Genomic DNA, 27,682 nt, shown 5'->3' with positions numbered 1-27,682 from the left:
TGATAAGACATTAATTCCGGGACTGGCTGTTGCAACTTCACTTGCTAGACCTTTGGCAGGTATATATTCCTTTTTGCATCTTCACCTCTCATAAAATTCTTAGTGATTTTATATCATGATCATGTTATTTGGTTTGTTTTACGCTTTACCAATATGTTTTTTCACATCTTTTTGAAACTACCTCTGAAAACAGCACACATTGTTTAGCATGGCAGCTATAATCTGCATTCGGGATAGTCTTAAGAAATTTGATTCCTGCATGTAATTTTTATATACAAAGTCCAAGTCATAGGAAATGCATGGTATCGAAGTTCCTAATACTTGACTGTTAAGGTCTGGCATATCTTGCCACGGTAGGTAGCAATTATGCACAGCCTCAAATTAGTAGTGCTCAATGAGACCTGCTAGATTAATCATTGCAACAACCAAAAAGTTAAAAGTATTTCATTCTGGGTTTGAAGTGTAATCTGATTAATTTAGGTCCCTAATCAATATATATCTATATCTATATATATATAATAGACGAAGCTGAGAGAAAGTTGATTCCTACATTTAAGGACGTGTTGACAAATAGGATAATTGCCTATTTAAAATTTAGACACATATACAGCTTTTAAAAAATACAGCCGCACGTTATAACGCTTGGCCTTTTAAACCCTGCCACGTGTGCAATTAAAAAGCGATACAGTGTATTGTTTAGCAAAGCTATAACACCGTTTAAAAACCTTTTGTATAAAAGGAAAACTAACCGGTTAAAATACAAATGAAAGGGCTTACAATCCTCCCCAAAAAAATTTGCGATGCTGAGAACGGAGAAGGAGAGAGAGATTGGGAGATCAAAAACTGAAACCCAAATCAGACACCAATCAAGATGAAGAAGATCCGTACAGTCTCTTCCAATATCCCCAAACTCTCTCTCTCTCTTCTCACGAACCCTAATCTTTTTCTTCAAGAATATTCAATCCCTTCAATCCAGGCTACAGGTTTGTTCTTTAATTCAATCTTTTTCCAATTCAAGATTCACGTATTTGTTTCTTGCTCTCTATATTATTGTGTTCCTCAAATTTTTAAAGTTTTTTGAAAAATCAGATTTGAATCGATCTTTGGTTTTTCTTTTCTTTCTTTTTACTTTTTTTTCTTGGTCTGCAACCATTTTATGGCAGTTTTTGTTGAAAGGTAGAACCGCGATTCTTTGTTAAAAGCGTTTCGGTATCAAACAGGAAAAATTTGGGGCTTTTAGAATAATGACTTAGAGATTTGAGATTTTAAAGTAGAGAGAAAAATCAGAGTCTTCACACACAGTCAGATTGCCGAAATAGTTACCTGTAAAGTTCTGTTTTTAATTTTAAAATCTTTGAAATACTTTGGTTTGATAGGAGCACATTGCATTAGAAGAAATTTTTGAAGAACGAAGTGGATTTTTAACAGAAAATGCTGAAGCCCAACTGGAGATTTTTGGCAAAAACAAGTTTGAAGACAAGCCAGGAAGCACCACAATTTTGAAATTTTCTAATTTGAATTTTTTTATAGAATAATGTTCATAAGTTCATGATTTTTTTTTTAAGCAATTTGAAGATTTAATTGCGCTAACTAGCTTGGCTCTTGATTAAAATTTATCTTTATACTATTATAAGCAACAACATGTACTAATTAAATAGCAAGTGTTGGGTGTTTTGTTATTTGATGAATTGCCTTGAATGTGTTTGATTATGGTTGTCAATCGGCCTTAAATGCATTAAAAATTATTTAAAACATTGTCTTATACTATTATAGATTAGAGAAATTACTAAAAAAGATTCACCCTAAAGTGTTCAAAATAGAAAATCTTAAAGATATCTTTTGGATCAAATAAGCTTTCTTTCAAAATTTTATTTTAGTTTTTCTTTTTGGTTATGTTATACATCTTTAATTATTGGTTTTTTTGTTTCTGTAATGGACTGTGTTGAGGTTTCTGTACAAAGTGTTGCATTCTCTTAATTAATTTGGAATCTGTTGTGGTTTTCTTAATTAATTTCGATCGTGTTGGGGTTTTCTTAAAATTGTATATTTCTCACAAAAGCCACTGTTTTCAGTGATATCCAGTTTCCATGAAGAAGAAGGAGATAGAAGTGGTGAAAGTAGAGTTAGTGTTGCCAACCCACCTTCATTTCAAGCAAATCCAAAGGTAGGCACTAGAAACATCTAAAGCAAATCTTTCAGGCCGAGAATTAGAAGAATTTCCCTCCTTAAGAACCACCTGTAAGTTCTTGGAATGAAAGAAAATGAGGGGAATCTTTTTTTTCATTGGCTTTCCTTCATTTTCGAAAAAACATATATATTAATTATTAGAAGGAATGATGAGAATGCACTATGGTAAACTTTTTATTACTCATGGTAGAAAGTGGTATTTGCTAAACGAACTGACTATGGCTTTATATATTATATTAAATAGCTCAGGATTTATATTTAAATTATATTATTTTACTGTGGAAGTTGTCTACTGATTCAAGTACTCAAATTCTCTATTTTACCAATGTCAATTAGAGAAAACAGAACAGCCTCTCAAATGTAGACCACTCTTAGTGCTGCAAACAGGATTTTCAAGCGAGGCCCGGCTACCTCAAATTAGTCAGAAATTTTGTTTCCGTTTAATGTTTCTTGTCTAGTTTGGATTGATATGGGTGGATTTCGCAGTTTTTTTATTGAATCGAAGTTGTTTCAGTTGGTGGTTGAGGAAGGGGGGAAATTCTTCTCCCTTAAGATTTTTGAAAGAGGGAAGTATTTCATGCACTCAGTTTTTATGGGTAGGAACGCAGCACGTTGGTTAATGCAGAGCTTGGAACAAACGGTGATTGGGGTTAACCCCAAACACTTTTTCACGCTCAGGGATGGTGACACCGCCTACACAGTGCAACGGGGTTCTAACCTGTTTGGACAATTTATTCTAGTAACAGAATTAAAAGTTGGCGGGATGAGAAGATCGATCATTATTCCTGCAGGCAAGGCACAACAAGGTTGGAGGGCTTTTGGAATTGAATTACGGAGAATGTTGGAACCTTCTCATTATGCGTTGGGTTCAAAAGCTTTACCGTACAAGGCTAAGTCGGGTTCAATGAGTCACCCTTCTCGGTTCTTTGCTGAAACGGTAAAAGCGTCTGTGCAAGTAAGGAAGCATTTGCATCAGCCCCCCATTAGGGAGATAGGGAAGTTTCATGTAGTGGAGAACACAATGCAGCCTCCGAGAGACGATGTTGGGAGTCAGGTGGTGGTTGTTGAAGTTCCGGCGGATAATGGTTTACCGATTGCCGTGGGTGGTGTGGAGGGGAGTCTCCGTGGTAGTAATGGTGATGCTAGGTCCAAGGAGAAAATCCTGGAACATAATAAATTCAGATTGCATAATTTGAATTTGAATGAGGTTGTTTTTGGTAAGGAGCGTCAAAGTAGGAGGGCTGGCTGGTTAGGGAAAGGTTTGACTGTGGAAATAAATGAATTTGGTAAGAGGCGGGTGTCTTGGCAACGTTACAGGGGTGATAAGCAAGCTGTAAAGTGGGTGGCACGTAAGGATCACTCTGCCCAGGCTGTGAATAAAGGAATGGAAAATGGGCCTTCTGAAGCCCATGCAGCTAAGAGTTATTCTGGCCCATTATTGAATAGCCCATTTGTTTTTGAGGCAGGGGCTTGCTCCAAGCAGCCTGAAAACAATTCCAGCCCAGGTATTACGGGCCCATTTGTTGGGGATGGTAAGTTAGAGTCCAGCGCTTCAGGCCAGAGTTCATTCGCGATGGGTGCGAGTGCTAAGGTGCTCCTAGCAAGTCCGGCGATTGACTCTTTACCACAAAGTAGGCCGACGGTGGCTCCGATGGTCAATATGGGCTCGAATTCTTCCTCATCGGCACCGGAAAGTACTGGCGGAAGTGGGTCGAGCATGCCGGTGAGCTCGAGCTGGCTTACCCAGTGCCCCGCCGTGCCGTTATTGACAGCGGAAGGGGTCCATGTTGACGGTGAAGTGGTTTCAGCACCACTAGCTACGAATTGTCCTTCGGTGGAGCTGCCGGAGACGGAGGTGTTGTCTGCAGGGGACCTGTTAGAAAAGATGGTGGAGAGGTCGTCATCTCCGGCGACGACGAAGGATGTGGATGATGAATTATTTGGTCAGGAGGTAAGAGTGACGGAGCAGGAGGCTTCTGATGGTAAGGTGGTACTTCATCCTTCTCCCACTATTAGGGATTGGGTCAGTGAGTTGGACAAATCATGGGGTAATTCCAAAGAGTGGATGCTCCAGTTGCGGGATGGTCGACAAGTAGTGATTCCGTTATCTCTATATCTTTCTCCAGAAAGTGTGTCGGAGTGCTCATTCACTGATGTAGAGACTGTAACAAGCGATGATTCTTTTATCAATGATGGTCAGATGGTTAGTTGGGCAGAGGACTGTGATGGGTTAGTTGATACTTGGTCTATTGTTAAGGAGGCAGAGGAGGAGATGGGGGATTTTAATGAGAGGCCGATGAATCGGGAGTGTAGTGGCAAGCCTCTAGTTGTGGTACCTCTGGCCACAGAAGTTCCTTTGGAATTTGAGTGTAGTTCTGAGCCGGGGGGTAGGTGTATGGAGTCGATTGATGGTGATAATTTATCACAATGGGTAACAAATCGGATTAAGGCTTTTAGAAAATCAGTGGGCACTTCGTTGGAAGGTTTTGAGGAGCAAATTACGGGTTTATTGCTGGCTATAGAGGCCAGGAAAAAGGATAAAAAGCTTAAGGCAGTAAATGATCAAATGAAACATGGCAGGTCAGGGCAGAAAGGTCAGAGGGAGTTGAAGAATTTATTGACATCTATGAATGTCGAGGTTGGTTCATCGAAACAGAGGAATGTAAGTAAGGAGAGGGCTGTGGTGGTTCACCAATGAATTTGAAGATTATTTCTTGGAATGTTAGAGGGTTGAATGATCGGGATAAAAGGCTTCGGGTTCGTAATTTGGTCAGGAGATGGAAGCCGGATGTTATTTGCCTTCAAGAAACTAAAATGGAGTTGATAACTAGAGCTGTGACTCATAGTTTGTGGAGGGGTCAACATGTTGATTGGTCCTATCTAGGCTCTCGTGGAGCTTCTGGGGGGGTGTTACTGATGTGGGATACACGGGTTGTGAATAAAGAGGAGGAAGCTGTGGGGCGTTTTTCAGTTTCTTGTAGATTTACAAGTGTGTCAGATCAATTTGTTTGGGCTTTTTCTGGCATTTATGGTCCTAATTCTGTGAGAGAAAGAAGATTCTTGTGGGAAGAATTATGTGGTTTGAATAGTTGGTGGAATGTCCCATGGTGTGTGGGTGGTGACTTTAATGTGGTAAGGTTTCCTTCTGAGCGTTCTGGTGTAACCTCTTTTACTGCGGCTATGCGGGAGTTTTCCCAGTTTATTTCTGAGCAAGGCCTCATAGATACCCCGCTTCAAGGGGGATCTTTCACTTGGTCTAATGCTCGTGAGGTTGCTTCGAAGGCTAGGCTGGACAGGTTTTTGTTTTCTGCAGATTGGGAGGATAAGTTTCCATCTGTCTCTCAACAACGCTTGCCTAGGTTGTTATCTGATCATTTCCCGATTGTGCTTGAGGGTGGTTCTTTTCAGAGAGGTAGGAGGCCGTTTCGATTTGAGAATATGTGGCTTAATGAGGAGGGTTTCGTGGAGAGGGTGCGCGCTTGGTGGGAATCTTATAATGTCCAAGGAGCGCCGAGTTTTGTGTTGGCCACTAAATTGAAGCTTTTGAAAAATGACTTGAATAAATGGAATGTGGAGGAGTTTGGAAATGTTGAGGATCGGGTGAGAAAATTGTGGCAAGAGCTTAATGACTTAGAGATGATTGAGGATAGTCGAGATTTAGTTGTGGAGGAAAGGCTGGAGTTGGAGAGAGTTCGAGGTGAATTAGAAAAAGTTACTTTGATGGAGGAAATCTGTTGGAGGCAGAAGTCTAGAGTCCTTTGTATTAGAGAAGGAGACAGGAATACCAGATTATTTCATCGTATAGCTAACTCTCACAGAAGAGTTAATTCCATTGATAGGCTTATGGTGGATGGAGAATTGTCCTCAGATTAGGAGGCTATAGTAGGTGGTATTTCTCATTTTTATAGGCAGCAATATGCTGAAACTGTGGCTCATAGACCTTTATTAGATGATGTGGAGTTCTCTTGTATCTCGGAGGAGGATGCAAGTTGGCTAGATAGGCCATTTGATGAGGAAGAGGTGTTTGGGGTGATTAGTGACTTTAAGGGTGATAAGGCTCCTGGCCCGGATGGTTTTTCTATGGCGTTCTTTCAGTCTTGTTGGTGTATTTTGAAAACTGAAATTATGGCAGTGTTCCAAAATTTTTATACTCAGACTGTGTTTGAGAAGAGCCTTAATGCTTCTTTCCTTGTTCTTATTCCTAAAAAGGTGGATGCTGTGGAGATCAAGGATTTTTGGCCTATTAACTTAGTTGGTAGGATTTATAAGATTATTTCTAAAGTGTTGGCCAATCGGCTCAGAAGGGTGGCACATGGGCTTATCTCAAATTCTCAAAATGCATTTGTGAAAGGTAGACAGATTTTGGACTCCTTTTTTATTGCTTCAGAATGTATTGATAGTAGATTGAAGTCAGGTGTTCCAGGAGTGTTGTGTAAGTTGGATGTGGAGAAGGCATATGACCATGTGAGTTGGGGTTTCTTAATGTATATGCTTCAGCGATGTGGGTTTTCAGAGAAATGGAGAAAATGGATAATGTGTTGCATTTCTACTGTTAAATTCTCCATCCTGCTCAATGGTAGTCTTTCTGATTTTTTTGGTAGTACTAGGGGGATTCGGCAAGGGGACCCCTTGTCTCCGTTGCTATTTGATATTGTTATGGAGGGTTTGAGTCGTATGTTGGAAGTGGCTATTATGACTGGTCAGTTTTCAAGCTTCTCTGTAGGTAATACAACTGGTAACTCGGTGATGGTGTCTCATCTTTTGTTTGCTGATGACACTCTTATTTTTTGTGATGCTGATCCCTTGCATATAGCGTGTTTGAGAGCAATCCTGGCTAGATTTGAGGAGGTCTCAGGTTTAAGGATTAATTTGGGGAAATCTGAGTTGGTCCCTATAGGGGTGGTTTACAATATGGATGTTTTGGTGGGGATGTTGGGTTGTAGGCAATCCTCTCTTCCATTGAGGTACTTGGGGCTACCATTAGGAGCTAAGTTTAAGGAGTTGTCAATTTGGAACCCTATTCTAGAGAAGATGGAAAGGAGATTAGCAGGGTGGAAGAGGTTGTATCTATCTAAGGGGGGTAAGGTAACTCTTATTAAAAGTACTCTCTCCTCCTTACCTACATATTTCCTTTCCCTTCTGCCTTTACCTGGGAAGGTGGCAAATCGTATGGAGAAGCTACAACGAGATTTTTTGTGGAGTGGTATTAATGGTGAATCTAAATTACACTTCGTCAGTTGGGCTCAGCTTTGTAAACCGATGCAGGTTGGAGGGTTGGGTATTCGATGTTTGAGGAGTTTTAATGCTGCCTTGTTAGGGAAATGGTTATGGAGGTATGGTTTGGAGACCGATGCTCTTTGGAGGAGGGTTATAGAAGTGAAATATGGGAATGATTGGGGTGGTTGGTGCACAAAAAAGGTGATCAGTGCTTATGGCGTTAGTTTGTGGAGACATATTAGGAGTGGTTGGATGAGTTTTTCTAAACTAATTCGGTATGATGTAGGGGATGGTACTCGAGTGAAGTTTTGGAAGCATGTATGGTGCGGAGATCGTACTCTCCAAGAGGCTTTTCCGGAGCTATATTGTATTTGTCGAACAAAGGATTCTTCAGTAGCGGAGATTATGTGTTGGTCTGGTGGGAGGATTCATTGGGATGCTAAATTTCATCGTCCTCCACAAGATTGGGAACAAGAATCTTTTGATTGTTTCATGGATATGGTTTACTCTTCGACGGTAAGGGGATTGGGTCCGGATCGGTTGTGTTGAAAGCCAGCAAGGAGTAGAGGTTTTGAGGTTCGTGGATTCTATCTTTCTTTATACCCTTATAGCATCTTATCATTCCCTTGGAAGTTGATTTGGAAATCGAAGGTTCCTCCAAGGGTAGCTTTCTTTTCGTGGGCTGCTTCTTTAGGTAAGATTTTAACAACAGATAATCTTCGTAAACGCCGCGTGATTGTTCTTAATTGGTGCTACATGTGTAAGAATTGTGGGGAGTCGGTGGATCATCTTCTTCTTCATTGACCCATTGCTTGTGAGTTGTGGTCGTTGGTGTTTTGCTTGTTTGGAATTCATTGGGTTATGCCTCTGAAGGTTATTGAGTTGTTTGAGTCGTGGCAAGGTAAGTTTGGAAGACATAGAAATATAGAGTTGTGGAGAATTGTGCCTCATTGCGTGTTATGGTGTATTTGGCGCGAAAGGAATGCGAGATGCTTTGAGGGCTGTGAACGCTCTATTTTAGAGATTAAGTCTTCTTTCTTACACACTCTACTAGATTGGAGTGTGGTTTTTTGTCATTTTTCTTGTTCTTCCATTCCTGTTTTACTTGATCGTTGTAATCTTGGTTTTTGATTTATGCCCCCCATAGTACATTCCCAATGTACTCGGGTTGGCTATTCTTCATTTTTTAATAAAATTTTGTCGTTACTTATCAAAAAAAAATTAGAGAAAACAGAATTGATGGAAACCGTCTTCTTCTTTTACTTCAAGTTAGCAGTTAGGACTTCTAACGCTACAATGTTGTTTTGATTTTTTTAATATGTTTTTAGTATGTAATGAACAATTGAAGTTTTATCATCATGGGTTTTATTTGGATGCCACAGTATTGATTGTAAATTTGTGACTATTAAGACTTGATTTTACACAAATCTTTGAGTTTTTCCTGTTGGGTGATTCCATAAATGTTAGAATTGAAAAGAGTTGAAAAATAAGGATATAGAAAATTTGGATTTGGGAGAAACCTGAAACAAGAATGACAGGCCTAAAAGGAAGCAACTGAAGCACATATCGTGATTTCATTAACAATTAATTGATGATGTAAATTATTGCCTTAGAAATTTTATCCTTTTCCATATTTACCAATAATAGTTGTTTTCCTAATTTTTCAGTTAAGAGTACTCTTGCAACAGTGGTTGGAATCTACAAACAAACACTTACACTTCTTAAAAATGTAACAACCAAAAGTCTTGATTGATTCTGCAGTTATAAGTGTCAAGAACCTGGATGATAGCAACTAATATGGTCCCATTAAGTACTTGGAAGATTCATTAGTATCACATGTTCCCTCTCTCTTTTTCTCTCTAAAAAAATTGGTTAATTCAGTTTAAATTCATATAATTTCCTACTAATATAGATTGTGCTTTAAAATTGCAGAATTTGTAGCAATGTATAGATCTTCTAAAGTAAGATATGCGACTATTATGTACCTCTCTACAAGGCAATATATTTACTTCATTAAAATTTTACATGATTAATGATGTTTTTTTAATGGATTGTGGCAACATGGTTGAGATATCTATGCGAACTATAGATGAAGTAAATGCTAAAAGAAAGTTAGAGATAATGGATGCAACCAAAGTATTTGATTTTGTGTTTGTAAAATAGAGAAAAAAGAAAGTTTATTAATGGCATAGTATGTGGAGGTTGCCAAGCATTAGAAACCTCAGTGCAAGTATATATAATTTGTTGGTGTTACTTATTCATTTGTGCATCTAGGTTTGTTTCTATTTCAGTTTCTAGAAATCAGGTTGTTATTTGGTGGATTATTTTTGTGTTTTGGGGGAGTGATGGTGTGAATATGTAGCTGATGATTTTTGTCTGAAATGCGTTTGTGGATTTGGTTGTGTGTGAATTTAAGGTAATGGGTTGTTGTTGGTAGTGATGGTGGTTGTGGCCTTACCCTTCATGAATGTGTTTTTCTATTTATTGTGTTTCTGTTATTTTGTGTTTCCATCTACGTTTCACTGTTTTTTTTTTGGGCAGATAAGCTTTGGCTTTGGGAAAATTTTTGTCTATTAATTTAGTTATCCAACCTGGTAAATGCTATGCTTATGTCTTTTGGAGATTAATATATGCTTTTTGGGGATATTAGATTTGCTTAAGAATTCTAAATCATGGGAACTATTTGCCTATGTCATAACATGCATGCCACCAATTAATTAATTCACAAATTTAGAAGAATAATACTTTATTCACAGTGATGTGATCTTTTGCCCTTATTTGTTAAAGAAGTGATTGTGTTCTAATTCTTAACCAAATTATTTGACCCATCAAAATTAAGGCTATTTTAGTTCTGTGTGTTTCAGATCTGCATGAAGCTACAAGAAAGTTGATTTGAAAGGCATTATATGACTAGGAATTGCATCGACTACGTTTATAGATTTGGTCTTTTTCATATTTCAATTTTCTTTGATTGATATGGATTAAAATTCAAATTGAAATTGGTTTAAATTAAACAGAGCCTCAAAGTTCAGTTTTTATTTTATTGTTTCATTGTTTGTTCTGTTTTGAATTGAGTTCATTTTTGTTTCATATGTGATTTTCTTAGAATTGGGATTTTAAACTCAGATATTACCTCTCTCCAATTTTATATAGTATTTGGAGAATGCGGAATGGATTGAATAGCCGTAGCTGATAACCAAGATCATTGTTGTGGCAGAGATTATTTGGACGGCAAGATCTGTGCATCCTAAAACCATGCTCAAAAAATTAATCTTGCATAGTTAGCTTGCTTTGCACTTATGGTAGTGTGTATATATATTGCGTTTTTAGCTTCCTTGGCAGTGCATATATATTGCACATTTTTATACCAAATTGTTGCTTTGTAAAAGGCTCTGAATCAAAAATTGTGTCACTTCCTATTTTGGTGAGCCTCTATTGAAAAAAATAAGAATTTTATTAAATGCAAAAGGTACCTATGAGCGTATCTTTAAGTACTTCAACGCTAATGGCAATGAAAAAAGTCTCATTAGCATCATTACCAGACCGCACCCAAAAGCCACAAACCGTGGTTGTGATAGAAAATAGGAGAGAACGGTCGCCGGCGGCAGATATCAGAAGGGAGAGGCCTGTGGTACCAACAACTAGAGATCGGTTGGCTGTTTGCCCATTGAAACCAGCGGTCACCAGCGGGATTTTCGACGAAACAAAGCACAGAGAGACACCAAAGGAGACTGATGTGACAGCAGCAGTAAAGCAAGTGGGACTGTCAGATATGGCAGCGACTGAAAACGTGGGGCTGTTTCCTCGGAACACGCAGATGGTAGATTTTGAGGAAAGATTACTGGAAATCAACCAGGAATTGGCTGAGGAGAAAAAAGCTAGTGTAATACTTACCCTTGAAAAGCTGGTTTCCTCAAGCCCAAGGGCAGAGTTGGCTGAGGAATCGAAAGGAGATAAGCTTAAATTGATGGGAGACACCAGTCAACAGGAAAAGAAGAACAATAGTGGGCCAAACGTGGGAGGCTTTACTAGTGGGCTTGACGTTAAGGAAAATAAAGTGTTGGGCCTGGACCTAACAAACAAAATGGAAAATAAGTTTTTTTTCCATTGGGCCTCCCCCTCCACAAATAAAGGGTAAAGGGGCCAGCCCAAAGGCCCGAGTAAGTTCAGTGAAGAAAATTAAGCAGGGACGTAGGCCATGCAACAAGGAGAACGTGGTTTGCATGGAAACTGAAGGGGTATGCTCAGCAAAGATTGAGAACAATATGGAGGTGGTGGTGGATTCTGTGGACGTTGGGGAGAAATGAAAGGAGCGTAATCCGTTGGGAGAGATAACTATGGTTGGAAAGGAAAATAAAAAAGCAAAGCATGAAGTAGAGGTAATGGCACTGGGGAAGGTAATGAAGCAACAATTGGGATCGGCGGCGACTGTTTGGCAGTCCCGCCAGGAGCAATGAGTGCCTTAGCTTGGAAATGTCGGGGGCTTGGGAACCCCTGTATAGTTACCCAACTCCAGAAAGTTGTGCTGGAGGAAGATCCCAGCTTAGTTTTCTTAATGGAAACTAAGTTCGACGTGGAGGAAATGGCTCGTATAAAAAGAAAGTTGGAAAGGCAACAGGGTTTGGTTGTACCGTGTGTCAACCGAGGGGATGGCCTAGCCCTGTTGTGGAAATCGTCCCTGAAGGTAGATATGCAAACTTACTCTCCCCGTCATGTTGATGCTATTATCACCGATGCTGAGGGTCCACTGCAATGGAGATTCACTGGGTTTTATAGGGAGCCGGTGACAGGAAAGAGAGGGGAATCTTGGAGACTACTAGAACATTTGAGTGGCTGCCTAAATTTGCCATGGGTGGTAATGGGAGATTTTAACGAGATTATGTTTGTTGGAGAGAATCTGGGAGGTAACCCGAGACCAGAGTGGCAAATGCACCAGTTCCGTGAGGTGCTGAACAAGTGCCACCTCCGTGACCTTGGTTATATTGGCTCTGACTTTACATGGAATAGAAGATGGGGGTCACAGGGTTGGATTAGAGACTGTCTCGACAAAGCTTTCGTCTCAACCAGTTGGGTTTCAGTTTTTCCCCAACTGAGGCTTCACCATGTTGCTGCCTTTACATCAGACCATTGCATGCTTCTTCTCAAATGCCCTCAAACCAGCTGGAGGAGGAAATGCAAACCGAAGCTATTCAGGTTTGAATCTATGTGGTTGAGAGATAATCAATGTGATGACCTAGTCATTGAGTCGTGGGAACATGGGGAGTGCATGGGGGGGCCATACCCTCTTGATACATGCCTGAGTAAGTGTAGGGCTGCACTCACTCACTGGAATAAATCGACTTTTGGCCATGTGGGGTGGAAGATCTCCACTCTAAGGAAAAATCTACAAGTATTAGAGAATATTGGTGGCCTTGGGGTAGACATGGAGGAAGTTCATGAGACAAAGTTGGAGCTGAACAAAATGCTGTTGATCGAGGAGGAAATGTGGAATCAACAGTCCAGGAACTGCTGGTTGAAGGCGGGTGATAAGAATACTTCCTTTTTTCACACAAAGGCTTCTAACAGGCACCAACGCAACACAATCCAGAAAGTTATGTCCAGGGAGGGTGTTTGGCAGGAGGATGAGGAGCTCATTGGCAGAACTTTTGTTGAATACTATGAGAATTTGTTCACTTCCTCAAGGCCCGTGGTGAGTGGGGAGCTGCTTGACGCCATCCACACCAAGGTGACGGACAGAATGAATGATATCCTACTACAGGATTTTCGTGCACCCAAGGTGGAGAGAGCTCTGAAACAAATGCACCCGTCAAAAGCTCCGGGGCCAGATGGTATGCCTCCTTTGTTTTATCAGCACTTTTGGCCTAATGTTAGTCCTGTTGTTATTCAAACTGTCTTAGAATTTCTTAACAATGGTGTAGCTCCGCCAAAATTCCATGAAACTCATATAGTGTTAATTCCGAAAAGAAGGAGCCCTGAGACAGTTTCAGACTATAGACCAATCAGCTTATGTAATGTTGCTTATAAACTTGCTTCAAAAACAATTGCCAACCACCTAAAGGGGGTGCTCAGAGAGGTAGTTGGGGAAACCCAAAGTGCTTTTGTCTCGGAAAGGCTTATCACTGACAATGTCTTAGTGGCTCATGAGCTTATGAATCATATCCACAGAAAAAAGAAAGGAAAGTATGGGGAGATGGCACTGAAGCTGGATATGAGCAAAGCATACGACCGAGTGGAATGGGAATGCCTCCAACTTATCATGTGGAAACTTGGCTTTCATGAGCGGTGGATTCAGCTTGTCATGAGGTGTGTGTCGCCGGTCACCTTTGCTATTCGGGTTAATGGGGTTCCCTGTGGTGCGATTAGGCCGACTAGGGGCTGCGTCAAGGCGACCCTTTGTCACCTTATCTTTTCATCCTGGTGGCAGAAGAATTGTTAGCTTTAATCCATAGGGCAATCCAAAACAGAACCTTAAAGGGGCTGGCGGCATCAGCAAGGGGCCTAAAAGTGTCACACTTGTTTTTCGCAGACGACAGCTTGATTTTCAGCTGGGCCACCACTATGGAATGTCAGGAAATTCAAAGAATCTTGCACGTCTATGAAGCCTCATCGGGTCAGCAATTAAACCGTAGCAAAACCTCCATGTTCTTCAGCCGGAACACTGATAGCGCCACAAAAGAGTCAATCAAAACAATGTTTGGAGCCCAACTCATTAAGCCACACGAGTCCTACTTGGGTTTTCCGTCCTTGGCAAACAAGCTGGCTGGGTGGAAGGAGAAGCTGCTCTCTAATGCCGGAAAGGAGATTTTAATTAAAGCAGTAGCGCAAGCAGTATTGTCATATACTATGAGTTGCTTTTTGCTACCAAAGGCTCTGTGTAAGGAGCTTACAGGGATGGTGAGACAATTTTGGTGGGGTTAGAAGAAAGATGAAAGGAGAATGGCATGGGTGAGTTGGGAGAGGATGTGCCTCCCGAAAGACCAAAGAGGCATGAGATTTAAGGACCTTGAGAAATTTAACCTGGCGTTGTTAGCAAAGCAGGGGTGGCGACTACAGACCAATTCTTCTTCTCTTTTCTATAGAGTCTACAAGGCAAAGTATTTTCCGGGGTGTGACTTTATGGATGCAGAAATGGGCAAAAATCCATCTTACGGGTGGAGAAGCATTATGGTTGCGCAAAACTTGATAAAAAAGGGAGTGAGGTGGCAGGTGGGAGATGGAGAGAAAATAAATATCTGGCGTGACAAGTGGCTACCCAGGCCATGCACATACACGGCCATCTCCCCAATGGGTGCTTTTCCATGTGGGTCGAGAGTGTTTGCACTAATTAATAGTGCAACCAAAGAGTGGAAGGTGGACCTTATAAAATAGTGGTTTATACGACAAGACGTGGAAGCCATTCTTAGCATCCCTCTGAGTGCACACGAAGCACGGGATAGGCTTATCTAGACAGGTTCAAGGAATGGCAAGTTCTCGGTTCGTAGTGCTTACCGCCTAGCTCAAACAATGCAGAAAGGAGGTGGCCAAGCGACTAGCTCAGATCAGTCTATGGTGCGAAAAATTTGGAGAGGTATTTGGAGCTTGAAGGTCCCTAACAAGGTGAAGCACTTCACGTGGAAGGCATGTCGAAACATCCTAGCCACAAAGGAAAATTTATGGAGAAAGAAGGTCACCCAAGATGGACTGTGTGAGGAGTGTGGAGATACGATGGAATCGGCACTCCATATCTTGTGGTTTTGCAAACAAGCGCAGGCTGTATGGACTCATAGTAAGCTTGTCCTTCCTTTCACCATTTCACAGTCATGGGAGTTTATTGATTTGGAGGACCAACTGTTGCAGTGGAAGGATGCTTACCTAGATATTATGGAAAGAGCCATGATGATATGCTGGGGGATTTGGAGGAACAGAAATGAAGTGAAGCATGGAGGGAAAAGAAAAACTGGTGAGGCGGTGGTAAAGTGTTCGTGCTACCTACTCGAGGAGTTCCAAACGGCGAATGAGGTCTAGAGCAAGCGAAAGACTCAGACTCGAGAGGTGGTACGATGGACAGCCCCGAAGCAAGGCTAATATAAGGTGAATTGCGATGCGGCAGTGTTTGCCAAGAGCAGGGAGGTGGGCTTTGGCGTAATCATCCGAGACTGTGCTGGCTTGGTCGTTGCTTCTTTGAGTAAGAAAGGTCTTGGTCTTACCGGAGTGGTGGAAGTGGAGGCAAAGGCGATGGAAGTGGCTGTCCAGTTTGCGAAGGATGTGGGGATAAGGGAAGCGACCTTCGAAGGTGACTCTCTAATCGTGAGCAGAGCGATCCAAGGCGCTGGTGACATTCCTGCCTCAATCCAAAACATTATCTGCGACATTACACAGGAATTTCAATGCTTTAGAACTGCAGAAGTGTCACATGTTAAAAGGTAGGGGAATGCCCCTGCCCATTTACTTGCCTAACATGCTGTGCATGTGGTGGACTTTTTCACATGGCTAGAGGAATGCCCTAGCTTTATCGAGCATGCGTGTGCCCACGATGTAATCCGAATTTCTTCTGTTTAATTGAAGTGCAATTTTCCTATCCAAAAAAAAAAGAAAGGCAGAGCAGGAGATGGTGATAATGTTATGATAACTTATATAACAAGTTCGAGGCGAAGGAGAGAGAGAATCATATTTATAAACTAGAAAAGATAAGGGAAATAAAAACAAGAGATTTGAATGGTGTTCAGTGCATTAAAGATGAAGATCAAAGAGGTGATGAAAGCCTCATGGCTTAGTGGTTGGTGTGACAATAATGACATTGGTCGATATGCCAGAATGCCAAGGCTTGTTTACTAAAATCATCATAGATTATTAATGCTGCCAAAAATTGCAAAGGAAGTGTTAGGAAAATAAGAGGAAATTAAAGAGAATTGGAAAAGTTATTTTGATAAAATTTGTTATGGAAACAACATAAAAGATTAAAGCCATTTAGGTAGCCCATTAGCTCAATGGAGGATAGAAACCATAGATTTGTCCAAAGAATTAGGATGACTGACATAAAAAAAATGCATTAAAAAGGATAAATATGGGAATAGCTGTAGGATTGGAATTTCCATTGAGGTTTGGAAGTGCTAGGGTGATGTGGGTGTATGCTGGTTAATAGACCTTTTCAATATGATTTTAAGTGTCAACATAATACCTAATTACAAGAACAAGGGGGATATACAAAACTATACAAACTACTGTGAAATTAAACTTATTAGTAACACTATAAACTTTGGGAAAGAGTGAATGAACATAGGTTAAGACATGAAACAATAGTATTAGAGAATCAATTTGGTTCTATATCGGGACGAACTACCATGGGAGCTATTTACTTAGACGTCTAACAGGAAAATATAGAGAGGCATGTGTAAATATCTTCATATGGTTTTCATTGATCTTGAAAAAGCATATGATAAGGTCCCTAGAGAGGTTATGTGGTGGGTTTTGGAGATGAAAGAAGTTCCTCTAAAGAATATTGAGTTGATTAAGGATATTTATGACGGGGCTGTAACAAGTGTAAGAACAAGCAGAGAAATTACAAGTGAGTTTCCTATCACTATAGATTTGCATTGAGAATTAGCATTAAGCCTACATCTCTTTGCACTAGTAATGAATGAAATCCCTAAATCAATTCAAGTGGAAGTCCCTTGGTGTATGCTTTTTACAAATGATATAGTTTTAGTGGATGAAACTAGAAGTAAAGTGAATGCAACTTAGAAATTTGGCCGGTATCTAAAAGATTTTTGTTTAAGTAGGACTAAAATAGAGTACATGTAATGTAAGTTTAGTAGAAGTAGAAACAAAGATGAAGGAGGTATAAAACTTGATGGCTAAGAGATACTGAAGAGGGTAAAATGGATGTAGACAGTCTCATTCCACTGAATCAGTCACAAGCGATGGTGCTTTTAGCTCGTAATCAAGATGATGGAAGAAGAAGGGGGGCGCATGCATGAGAAGACAGACTCCCCATGGAGGACGGATAAGAAAGTGGACGGATATAAAGTGGATGGTGGCAAGGTCACGTGGCATCCACATGGTTTAAGTAGTCCTCAAGAAACTTCAAAAGGAAATATCTTGCGCCTCACGATTAACCCTAATTAGCAAAATCTTTATATGGAAAGGATCCCGTAAAATACGTACTTTTATGAAGATCTTTCTTATAAGGAAAAGTTCATCTTCCCCAAGAAACGAAGGTCAGTTCCACACTACTATAAAAACCCCAAATCCCTCAGAAAACAAGGTAGCATAATTTACTCCAGCTTTGGCCTGGCACTCTAGAGTTGTGAGAAGTTCTCTAACTTAACTTTCGGAAGATCTTTGGCCGGTACCACACCAGTACTCTCCTAAGGTCTTCTTGTTATGTGTTGTACAGGTGTTGTCTTGAGCACGTGAGGACTATGTGACTTATTGACGATTTTCGGCATCATTAGATACTAAAGAGAGAGAGATTTGGATATCTTGGATCAACAATTCATAAAGATTGAGAGATTAAATAGGATATGAATCATAAAATAAGAGTAGGGTGGATGAAGTGGAGAAGTGCATCAGGCTTATTGTGTGACAATAGAATACCAATTAAGTTAAAGAGAAAATTTTATAACACTGCTATACAACTAGCTATTCTCTATGGTACCGAATGTTGGGCTGTTAAAAAACAACATATCCATGGAATGGGTGTAACCGCTATAGCGAAAACGAAAATGTTTAATGGATAAATGAGAATACACGGAAAGATAAAATTCAAAATGAGAAAATCTGTTTAAAGATAGAGGTAGATCCTATTGATGAAAAGATGATGGAGTTATTTGAAATTATTTGGTCATGTTCAAAGGAGGGCGAGTAATGAACCGATAGGAAAGAGTGAATCGATAACTTCACGTAGGATAGAATAGAGAAAAAGAATTTATGTGGCCGATCCAATCTAATTTGTCAAGGATTCATAGACAACTCCAAATTTTAAGATTAAGGCTTTGTCGTTGTTGTTTGTTCAAGCGATGCCTTGTAAACATATTGGTCATTTTGTCCACTTCACTATTATATTAAGGCTAAAGGAAGCAAGATTTGTCCAAGTACAAAACTTTCTTTCGCCACATATTGAAAGACTAGAAATATATATATATATATATATATATATATATATATATATATAGGTGAAAATAGCCAAATATCACGTTTTGGCAAAATTTGTGGCAAACTAATACTGTTTCGAAAATATTTAGCAATTTACCACTTTTTTAGTACTCGAGTTTCACAAAATCGTGTTCTAAATAGTACTCGAGTTCCTAAGGGCACTACTATCCTGGAAGTTGTGTAATTAAAAAAAGTAATATGGTACTTGATATTACGGAAATCGAGTACTTCTTTATAATGCTCAATCTTATTGAAGTCGAGTACTTTTTTTTTTTTTTTCCTTTTTCTATTTTTTGTTTCGTACAAACCTTTTAAAAGTACAAAAAACTGAATTTGAAAGTTTTATTTTGGGCCTAAACAACTGGCGTTTATATCCATTCCCACAACTTATCCATCAATTCAGACACTCCTATTCCAACTTCCAAAGCACCATAAACCAAAAACAGTACTCTAATAAAAAAATAAAAAAATACCATGACTATGTTACCTTTTTTTTTTTTTTTTTTGGAGAATTGACTGTTACTTTAAGCTAATAAAGTGTAACTTTTTTTTTTTTTTTTGTCTATGCCTTAAAACAAGTTGCACCGACATTGAGATAGACGTTCATAGGATTTTTCTTTTTGGGAAAGTTGGAAAGATAAAATAGGGCATACCTAGAGGGTGTTTGATAATTGTTTTTAAACAACAATTTTTAATTTTTAATCAACATTATATGTATTTTCATACACTTTTTCACCCACACGTATTTCCACACATGTTTTCAAATAACAATTTTCAGTTTTTAAGTATATGTACCAAACACCCCCTAATTTGCTCCTTTTGTCTCGAGGCAATGTGATAAATATATATATATATATATATATATATATTTTTTTTTTTTTTGTGATAAGATACTATATATTTATATCAATTAAGAGGAGCATTCTCATTAACATATCTTTATAGGTAGCAAATGTGAATTCAAAGGAATTCAAAACATTTTTCATTAAGTAGTAACACAAATGACATAGCAATCAGTTTTAAAAATTTTCTGCACTAAACCATGTAAGTGTTTCGGTTTTTCTAAAAATATATATATTATTATAACTATTATATAAAATAATGAATTTAATTTAATATTGTTAAAAAATATAAAATAAAGTGGGATTAAAAAAATATTTATTTATAAATTTTCTAGAAATAAAATTCACATTTTTGGATAATTATAAATGGATACAATAAATGTGAAAGTTAAAATCACTTATTGCATAATGTTACACAAAATTTTGAACAATCAACAACCAACAATGTTACTGCTTATGAATCCTTATTGCATGCACAATATTATGAATGGCAATAATTGTGTGGCTTTCAAGTTTTAAGCAAATTAAATTAAGAAATAAAAAACAAAACCCCAAAAAGTTCACTACCACATGTTCACTTCACAGGCACCCACGCGAATGAGCTTTCAAATCTCACATTTATTAAGTTTTTTCTCCTCTCTCATCATTCAGAGTTTCAGACATCACAATCTTCTCAAATCTCACATTTCTCTCTTGAAATTTGAAACACCAAAGTCAGACATCACAATCTTCTCAAATCTCACCTTTCAGACAACACAATAATAGTGTGGAGAACAGGTCAGCATTTCCTAAGTAAAAGTTTTGTCGAAAAAAAAAAAAATACTTGACTGTACGAAGCTCTAGTACTATAAAGAAGTACTCAATTTCAAGAATATCGAGTACCACATTATTTTTTTTATTGCCCAAATTTCAGGCCAACAATGTGAGGCTGGCGACTCACTAAGAACTCGAGTTCACTGAACTTGAGTACCATTTAGAACTCGATTTTGTGAAACTCGAGTACTAAAAACGCTAACCAAAAGGCCCAAAATAATCCAGTTATGATTTGAAAGTTGACACATAAAGAAATTAACATTATTGTAAGGACAATCTAGTGGCAGCTCTTAGAATTTTTTTTAGGGTGTTCCTCAATAAGCATAAATTACACAATTTAATATAAAGAAAAAACTTTATATTGACAACAACAATAACAATAATAAAAAATAAAAAAAAAACACGCAAATACATAAAGTTTTATAATATAAAGCTTGTGGAGTTCAGTTGTGGTTGTTGTTAGTGTTGCTGAACATGGATGGATAGCGATGGCTGGAGAGAGTAAATGAATTTCTTATTTCTTTTTAGCCTTTAGGTTTGATTTAGGCTGCGTTTGTTTTAGTGTAAAATATTTTTCGAGTGTAAAATAATTTCAAGTGAAAATATTTTCAGGGAAAGGAAAATAATTTCTAGTGTTTAGTTGTATTTTAAAAATTATATTAGAAAATAATTTCAAGTGTTTGGTAACAATTTGAAAATGCAAATTTTTTACTAGTTTCTCGCATTTTCTCAGCTTCCAAACAAATTTTAACTTTTATATCAGAATATCCACCACCATGAACACCCCAGCATCCACAGAAAATCCACCACCATCCACACAAAACCCACCACCACACAACACAAAAACCACCAAAACACCACCACCCACACCACCACAAAAGAAAAAAAAATCAGACATCAAAGAGAGAAAGTAGCGGGCGAGTGGCGGACGACGAGATCGAGAGGAGATGATTTGACCCAGAGGAGGACGAGGCAATCTTGAGGGCGGCAGTTTGAGCTTGGGGCTTTGGGCGACGAGATCGGTGGTTCGATCTAGAGGTGGTGGCGACGACAGGGGTGGGTGGTGGGTTGTAGATCGGTGACATGTGATCTCGCCAGCGCGATCTCGCCGCTCGATCTCGCCTGTGCGAGCTCGCCGGCACGTCTAGGCTTGGGGCGATGGTCTTAGCTTGATGGTGCGAGCTCGATCTCACTCTCTCTTCGTGCTCTCTCTCTTACTTTGTTTTTAGTCCGTAAAATGAGATTTGAAGATAAAATAAAAGCTGAAATGGTTTTCCGAGTGAGGAGGCTTATTTTACAGTCAACGCGTAAAATAATTTTCATTGACCCAATTTTTAGAGCATACCAAACACGGCGTCTAGTGTAAAATGATTTCCTGAAATGCTTTTTAGCCAAAACAAACACAGCCTTAGTTTTAGTTTGAATTGTTTAATAACTTGTGAATCCACGTGACACTGAGGCAATGAGGATTTTTTTATTTATAATATTTGTTGAATTAAAAACGTAATCCTGTTGGTGTTGGAGTAGTGATAGTCTTAGGGTCTGTTTGGAATTCGCTTATTTTGTTGAAACTAAAAATTTTTTGCTGAAAATACTATCGATAAATGTAAAAGTTAGTTGAAATATCACAGTGAGATCCATGAATAGTACAAAAAGTGCAGTGAAGCCCATAAATAGTAACAAACATAACTTGAATAATAAAATAAGCTAGTTTTTCTTTTAATTTGGAGCCAAACTCACACTTAGTCTGAGATGAGATTGATTTTGTACTGAGCTTTTCTATTGGCATTTGGTTTGGGCCTTGTTAGTGGTTTTATTATAATTTTTTTTTCCAAATTTTCATTCAAGTTTTTTTTTGGGGGGGGGGGGGGGGGGTTTACATGGTTTTATAAACCAGTAACGTGAAAGAACTGGAGAAGGGACTGGTTATTGGTTTTTTGGTCAGACTGAGATCCGATTGATGGTCAAACTGGTGATGTCATAAATAATATAATTAATAAAATTTTAAATTATATAAATAAAAATATAATAAGTTTATTACTAATAATATGATAGTAAAATGTAAAAAAATAATATTTAGTGACACTTTTCGGGTAAATTTGATCAAATTTCTTTAGAATGAACAATCACATATTTAATTATAATCATAAAAATAAAAATTTTATTAAATATATATATATATATAATAAATGAATTGATGTTATATAAAAATTAAGTAACTTTTTAAGTTTATTCACTTAATTAACTAAAACTACTATTTTTTTTAATCAAAATTATCGAAAAAAGAAAAGTAGTTGTACAATGAAAAAAAGCTGAATTTACGTGATTTTGACCCTAAATTTACGTGATTTTGACCAATTAGTTGTATAATATATATTATAATGTTTTTGAATAAAAGTAGTCGTACAATGACAATATGTCAAGTAAAGCAAAAACTAAAAGTAAAGCCGTAGTATAGGCCTAAAAGAATATAAAAACATGTGGTTCTTTTTACTTGAAAGACCTTAATATATTGTTAAGTTGGTCAAATTATGGACCAAAATTTAATTTTATTGGCGTAAAAAAAAATTCAGGGTGTTCCCAAAAATATTAATCAACCACTTCAATGATCAATAATTAGAGGAAAAAATATGCATACACAAGCAAGGTATTGATGCAATGTGGAATTAAATATTTTCACTAACTTCTTATCTTCCATATTAATTTCCACATCTACATTTTATAGTCATATAAATTGATTTTAATTAATTAATATTAAAATGTTCCAAACACAAGGCATATCACACTGTATTTATTTTTTGTAACTGGTAAAAATAATTAAAATAGCTGACATTAATGTGCAAATATGTTTTTCTACCTAATGTTATTAGAGGCTTGCTTAACTTTATGAAAATCATAAATTAGGTGTAAATTCCTATATGCTACCATAATGTACCATGCATCTTATTCTTGATGGGATAATTGGAGGGGTACAGTAACAGAAGCATTTATAGCTAAAATTTCCCCGAAACATTTGTGGATACATGCTGGGCATGAGTGTTAGCAGTTAGAAAAGCAGATGCAAGTGACGTTTATCACTCTATATCCTCAATATAAGTAGTATACATTTCTCGATGCTCGCTAATTTTGCTCTTAATCATCTAGCTAGGCATGCAAATACATTACTAGAAGCAAATGAAAATACTAGAATGCAACTTCCTTAAACCAAAAGAATGAAATAAAGTAGACAAACATGTTTAGATACGCTCCAGAAACATGGCTCCCCTCGTTGGTTTGTTTCTACTCTCAATAATATTTCTCTGAAGGTGACCAAAAAACAAGAAGAAAGAAGAAGAAAAAAAAGTGCAAGTCGTACTAGCCGGTTCCATTAAAGCAGAACTGATCTTTTTGTCTTCTAAAAATCTAAAATATATCTGCTCCAAACCCAAAAAATAATGTTGACAATCAGATATCAGACAAGATTTGATCTCATACAAGGTTTGATATGCATGGTAGAAGTGGGGATTGGGATTGGTGCAATAGTTAGAGGTATACCTCACGGTGAAAACAGCCAAATATTATGTTTTGACAAAATTTGTGGTAAATTAATAATATTTGTATCACTTTTTTAGTATTTGAGTTCCACATAATCAAGTTTTAAATGGTAATTCGAGTTCATAGTGAGCTGCTAGCGACACTGACCTGAATTGGAAAATAAAAAAAAATGTAGTACTCAATATTCTTAAAATCGAGTACTTCTTATAGTGCTCGAACTTCCTATAGTCTTTTACTTTTTTTTTTTTAATAGAACTTTTATTTAGGAAATGCTGACCTGTTTTCCACACTACTGCTGTGTTGTCTGAAATGTTAGATTTGAGAAGATTGTGATGTCTGACTTTGGTGTTTCAATTTTCAAGAGAGAAAGGTGAGATTTGAGAAGAATGTGATGTTTGAAACTTTGAATGATGAGAGAGGAGATAAAACTTAATAAATGTGAGATTTGAAAGCTCATTCACGTGGCTACTTGTGAAGTAAACATGTGGTTGTGAACCTTTTGGGGTTTTGTTTTTTATTTCTTTATTTAATTTGCTTGCACGCCTAACACTTATTGCCATTCATAATATTGTGCACGCAATAAGGATTCATAAGCAATAACATTGTTGGCTGTTGATTGTTCATAATATTGTGTAACATTATGCAATAAGGGATTTTTAACTTTCACATTTATTGTATTTGTTTATAATTATCCAAAATGTAAATTTTATTTTTAGAAAAATTACAAATAAATATTTTTTTAATCCCACTTTATTTTAGATTTTTTAACAATATTAAATTAAATTCATTATTTTATATAATAGTAATAATAATAGATATATATTTTTAGAAAATCAGAAACTCTTATATGGTTTAGTGCAGAAAATTTTCAAAACTGATTGCTATGTCATATGTGTTACTGCTTAATGAAAAATGTTTTGAATTCCTTTGAATTCACATTTATTACCTGTAAAGATATGTTAATGAGAATGCTCCTCTTAACTGATATAAATATATATTATCTTATCACAAAAAAAAAAAATATATTATTATTACTATTTAGCGAGTACATTTCTATTGATGTATCATGTCAATAACTATGTCAATAAATAATTTCTATTCACTTGTTTTGATTAGGGTAAATTGCAAATTATACCCTTAAAGTTAGAAATTGTTTAGATTTTACACCCCAAAATTTTAGAAATTTGATTTTACAATCTGAAATTTGATTCCGTTAGCAATTCACACCCTCTAGTTAGTTTCTACCGTCAATTGACACATCACCGTATTGACATGTGTTATTTTGCCAAATCAGCCCAAAAATTGTGAAAAATAATGGCAGACTTGGCACAATAAAAACGGTGTAGTTTTGCCCAAATTTAAAACACAAAACTTAAAGCCTAAACTACACCGTTTCACGAAGGCAGATCCCTCCCAAATCGCAGAGCAGAGGTCCATCGTGAATCAGGTCCACAGTGGTGGCACTGTGGTGTTTGATTGTGAAAAGTTAAGATAAGACGTGGGCAGCATATTGCATTGTGTTGTGCTTTGCGGCTTGCGCACGTGATACCTACCAGGCTGTGGTGTTTGGGATGAGCCTCCGCTCTGCCAGAGTAGCTTCTTTGCTTTTGTCCATTTTTTGGTATTTTGGTGGTTACGGATATCTTGTATTCTTTATATGATTTGGTAAATTTGTTTTCTTCGGGCCATACCAATACAACAGTTAATATATGCAAAACTTAACTCAGCAATTATTTCGAAGAGATTTTAGATGTGTAACAAATACAAACATTGCATTAGTTTCATGTATTCCATTTGCAGCAGCTAGCAGATAAACCATATGACAACTTGGCATTGGCCGGTTTTGTCATATGAAACGAGAATGTAAATAGTTTAGTGTCAATGGTCTTGCGTTTTTTTTTGCTTAGAATTATTGTAGTTTTGAATTGTATATAAGCTGTTAATTTTTATACTCTCTTGTGTGTATAAACTTGCTAAAGGCTAATGGATAAATGGAAAATGGTTGTCTTTGTCTGCAGAAAATACAGATAGCTTTAGATGCCATGTTTTGAAGGCAGCTGAGAGAAGATACAAAAATATTGAAAGAAACTATGGAAACCCAATCACATCTATGAATCCCCAACAAAGCCAATCCAATAATGGCAAGAAAAAGCGAAACCCAAAACAAGAGAGAAATAGAGTTGGAGAGAAGAGAAGAGTTCTCACTATCGCTGCCGCTGTGGACCACTAGACCTGATCTGGTTGAGCCCATGGTTTTGAGGTTTGGGTTCACGATGGTTCTCTGCTGTGGATTGGGAAGGAGCTGCCTTCGTGAAACGGTGTAGTTTAGGCTTTAAGTTTTGCGTTTTAAATTTGGGCAAAACTGCACCGTTTTTATTGTGCCAAGTCTGCCATTATTTTTTCACAATTTTTGGGCTGATTTGGCAAAATTAAATATGTCAACATGGTGATGTGTTAATTAATGGCAAAAACTAACTGAGGGGTGTGAATTGCTAATGGAACCAAACTTCAATGTGTAAAATCAAATTTCTGAAATTTTAAGGTATAAAATCTAAACAATCCCAAACTTCAGGGGTGTAATTTGCAATTTACCCTTTTAATTATCTAAAGGTGACTTTTCCAATAACTCTCTAATAAATATTAAATACGATTAATATCTCTGTAATAGATTAAAGATGGATTAGGATGACTTCTTGGGTTAACTTCATAATAAAATTCTTGAAATTTTATCTATCTATTTTGAAATGAGTAAATTGAGTTTTTCCATAACGTCAATAATTTAAATCAATACTAAAATTGTGATAGTCAATATTTTTTAAAATGTTGAAAAAGTGGTACACTCATAGTCGCTCCAGAAGCTTATAAACCATGAGTGATTACAAGGCCAGCCCTTGGTCCGAGGTGAAAATCCTAAGTGCCTACACTCGGGGACGAGGACAAAACCGTGAGGGACTGGCTCCCCAAAGCGGACAAATTACCGATTAATTGGGGAAGTGTCCTCACATTAAAAGTGTAGTGATGGTACACTCATGGTCGCTCCAGAAGCTTATAAACCATGAGTGGGAGGGTTCTCTAACTGATGTGGGACACAAAGGTGTCAAGCCTTCGAGATTACAAGGCCAGCCCTTGGTCCGAGGTGAAAATCCTAAGTGCCTACACTCGGGGACGAGGACAAAACCGTGAGGGACTGGCTCCCCAAAGTGGACAAATTACCGATTAATTGGGGAAGTGTCCTCACACTATAAAAATACTTAGCATTTAAAAAAAAAATTACATCTAAGTTTTATTTATTTATTTATTTTTAACAATCCAACCAATGAAAAAGGTCTTTTATTATTGGCCTGATAAGACGAAGGAAAATAAAAACATAATTGATTTACTTCAACGTGAAGTCAAGTTAGACAAATTTCTGTTTTTTATTAAAAAAAATGCAATGGGTGATGTGTTAAAATTTCTTGCAAAAATTGGAAACTGAATTTACAATTAACTGGATACTGAACACGTGGTTGTTAGTCTCACTTAAGGCCAATTTCATTAGCTGTTCAAATTTAGACTACTGGTACAAGGTTTCTCCCCCAAAAAATGAAAAAAAGAAAAGAGAGAGAGTACTGATACAAGATGTAGGAATAAAAATTTTGCCGAAAAAGAATAAAACATTTGTTTAAGGGATAAAGTTTAATTATAAAACTAATTGAAATATAAGTCTATAACCTTATTCAATGAAATAAATATTAATATATATTTTAAAATTTTAAATTACATTTTTTTTACACTTTTAATACATATATTAAATTTTATGTCAATTAAATATTATTTATTATATAATTTATAAACTTATATATTATACATAATTTTAAATTATAAAAATTTACCATTTAAACAAAATATAAAGTACAGACTCCGTATAGAAAGATATCAAGCATTGTCTTTGCATAATAATTAGAGTTAAAAGATTT

At 37.2% G+C, this 27,682-nt stretch overlaps 1 protein-coding gene and 1 long non-coding RNA gene across 2 annotated transcripts; both read left to right on the top strand.

The window, feature by feature from the left end:
- Positions 1 to 793: 793 nt before the first annotated feature.
- On the top strand, positions 794 to 10,872 carry LOC142614722 (uncharacterized). The gene is made up of 3 exons (XR_012840528.1): positions 794 to 983; positions 2,073 to 2,238; positions 10,558 to 10,872. It is a non-coding gene; the product is annotated as an uncharacterized LOC142614722 (long non-coding RNA).
- Positions 10,873 to 13,962: 3,090 nt separating this feature from the next.
- Positions 13,963 to 14,587, top strand: LOC142616967 (uncharacterized). The gene is made up of 2 exons (XM_075789693.1): positions 13,963 to 14,298; positions 14,531 to 14,587. The coding sequence occupies exons 1-2, from the start codon at positions 13,963 to 13,965 to the stop codon at positions 14,585 to 14,587; spliced, it is 393 nt and encodes a 130-aa protein (XP_075645808.1).
- Positions 14,588 to 27,682: the final 13,095 nt, after the last annotated feature.

This window comes from Castanea sativa, chromosome 11 (genome assembly GCF_040712315.1).
Source record: "Castanea sativa cultivar Marrone di Chiusa Pesio chromosome 11, ASM4071231v1".
NCBI lineage: Eukaryota > Viridiplantae > Streptophyta > Magnoliopsida > Fagales > Fagaceae > Castanea > Castanea sativa.
This window is presented reverse-complemented; position numbering and strand designations above follow the sequence as displayed.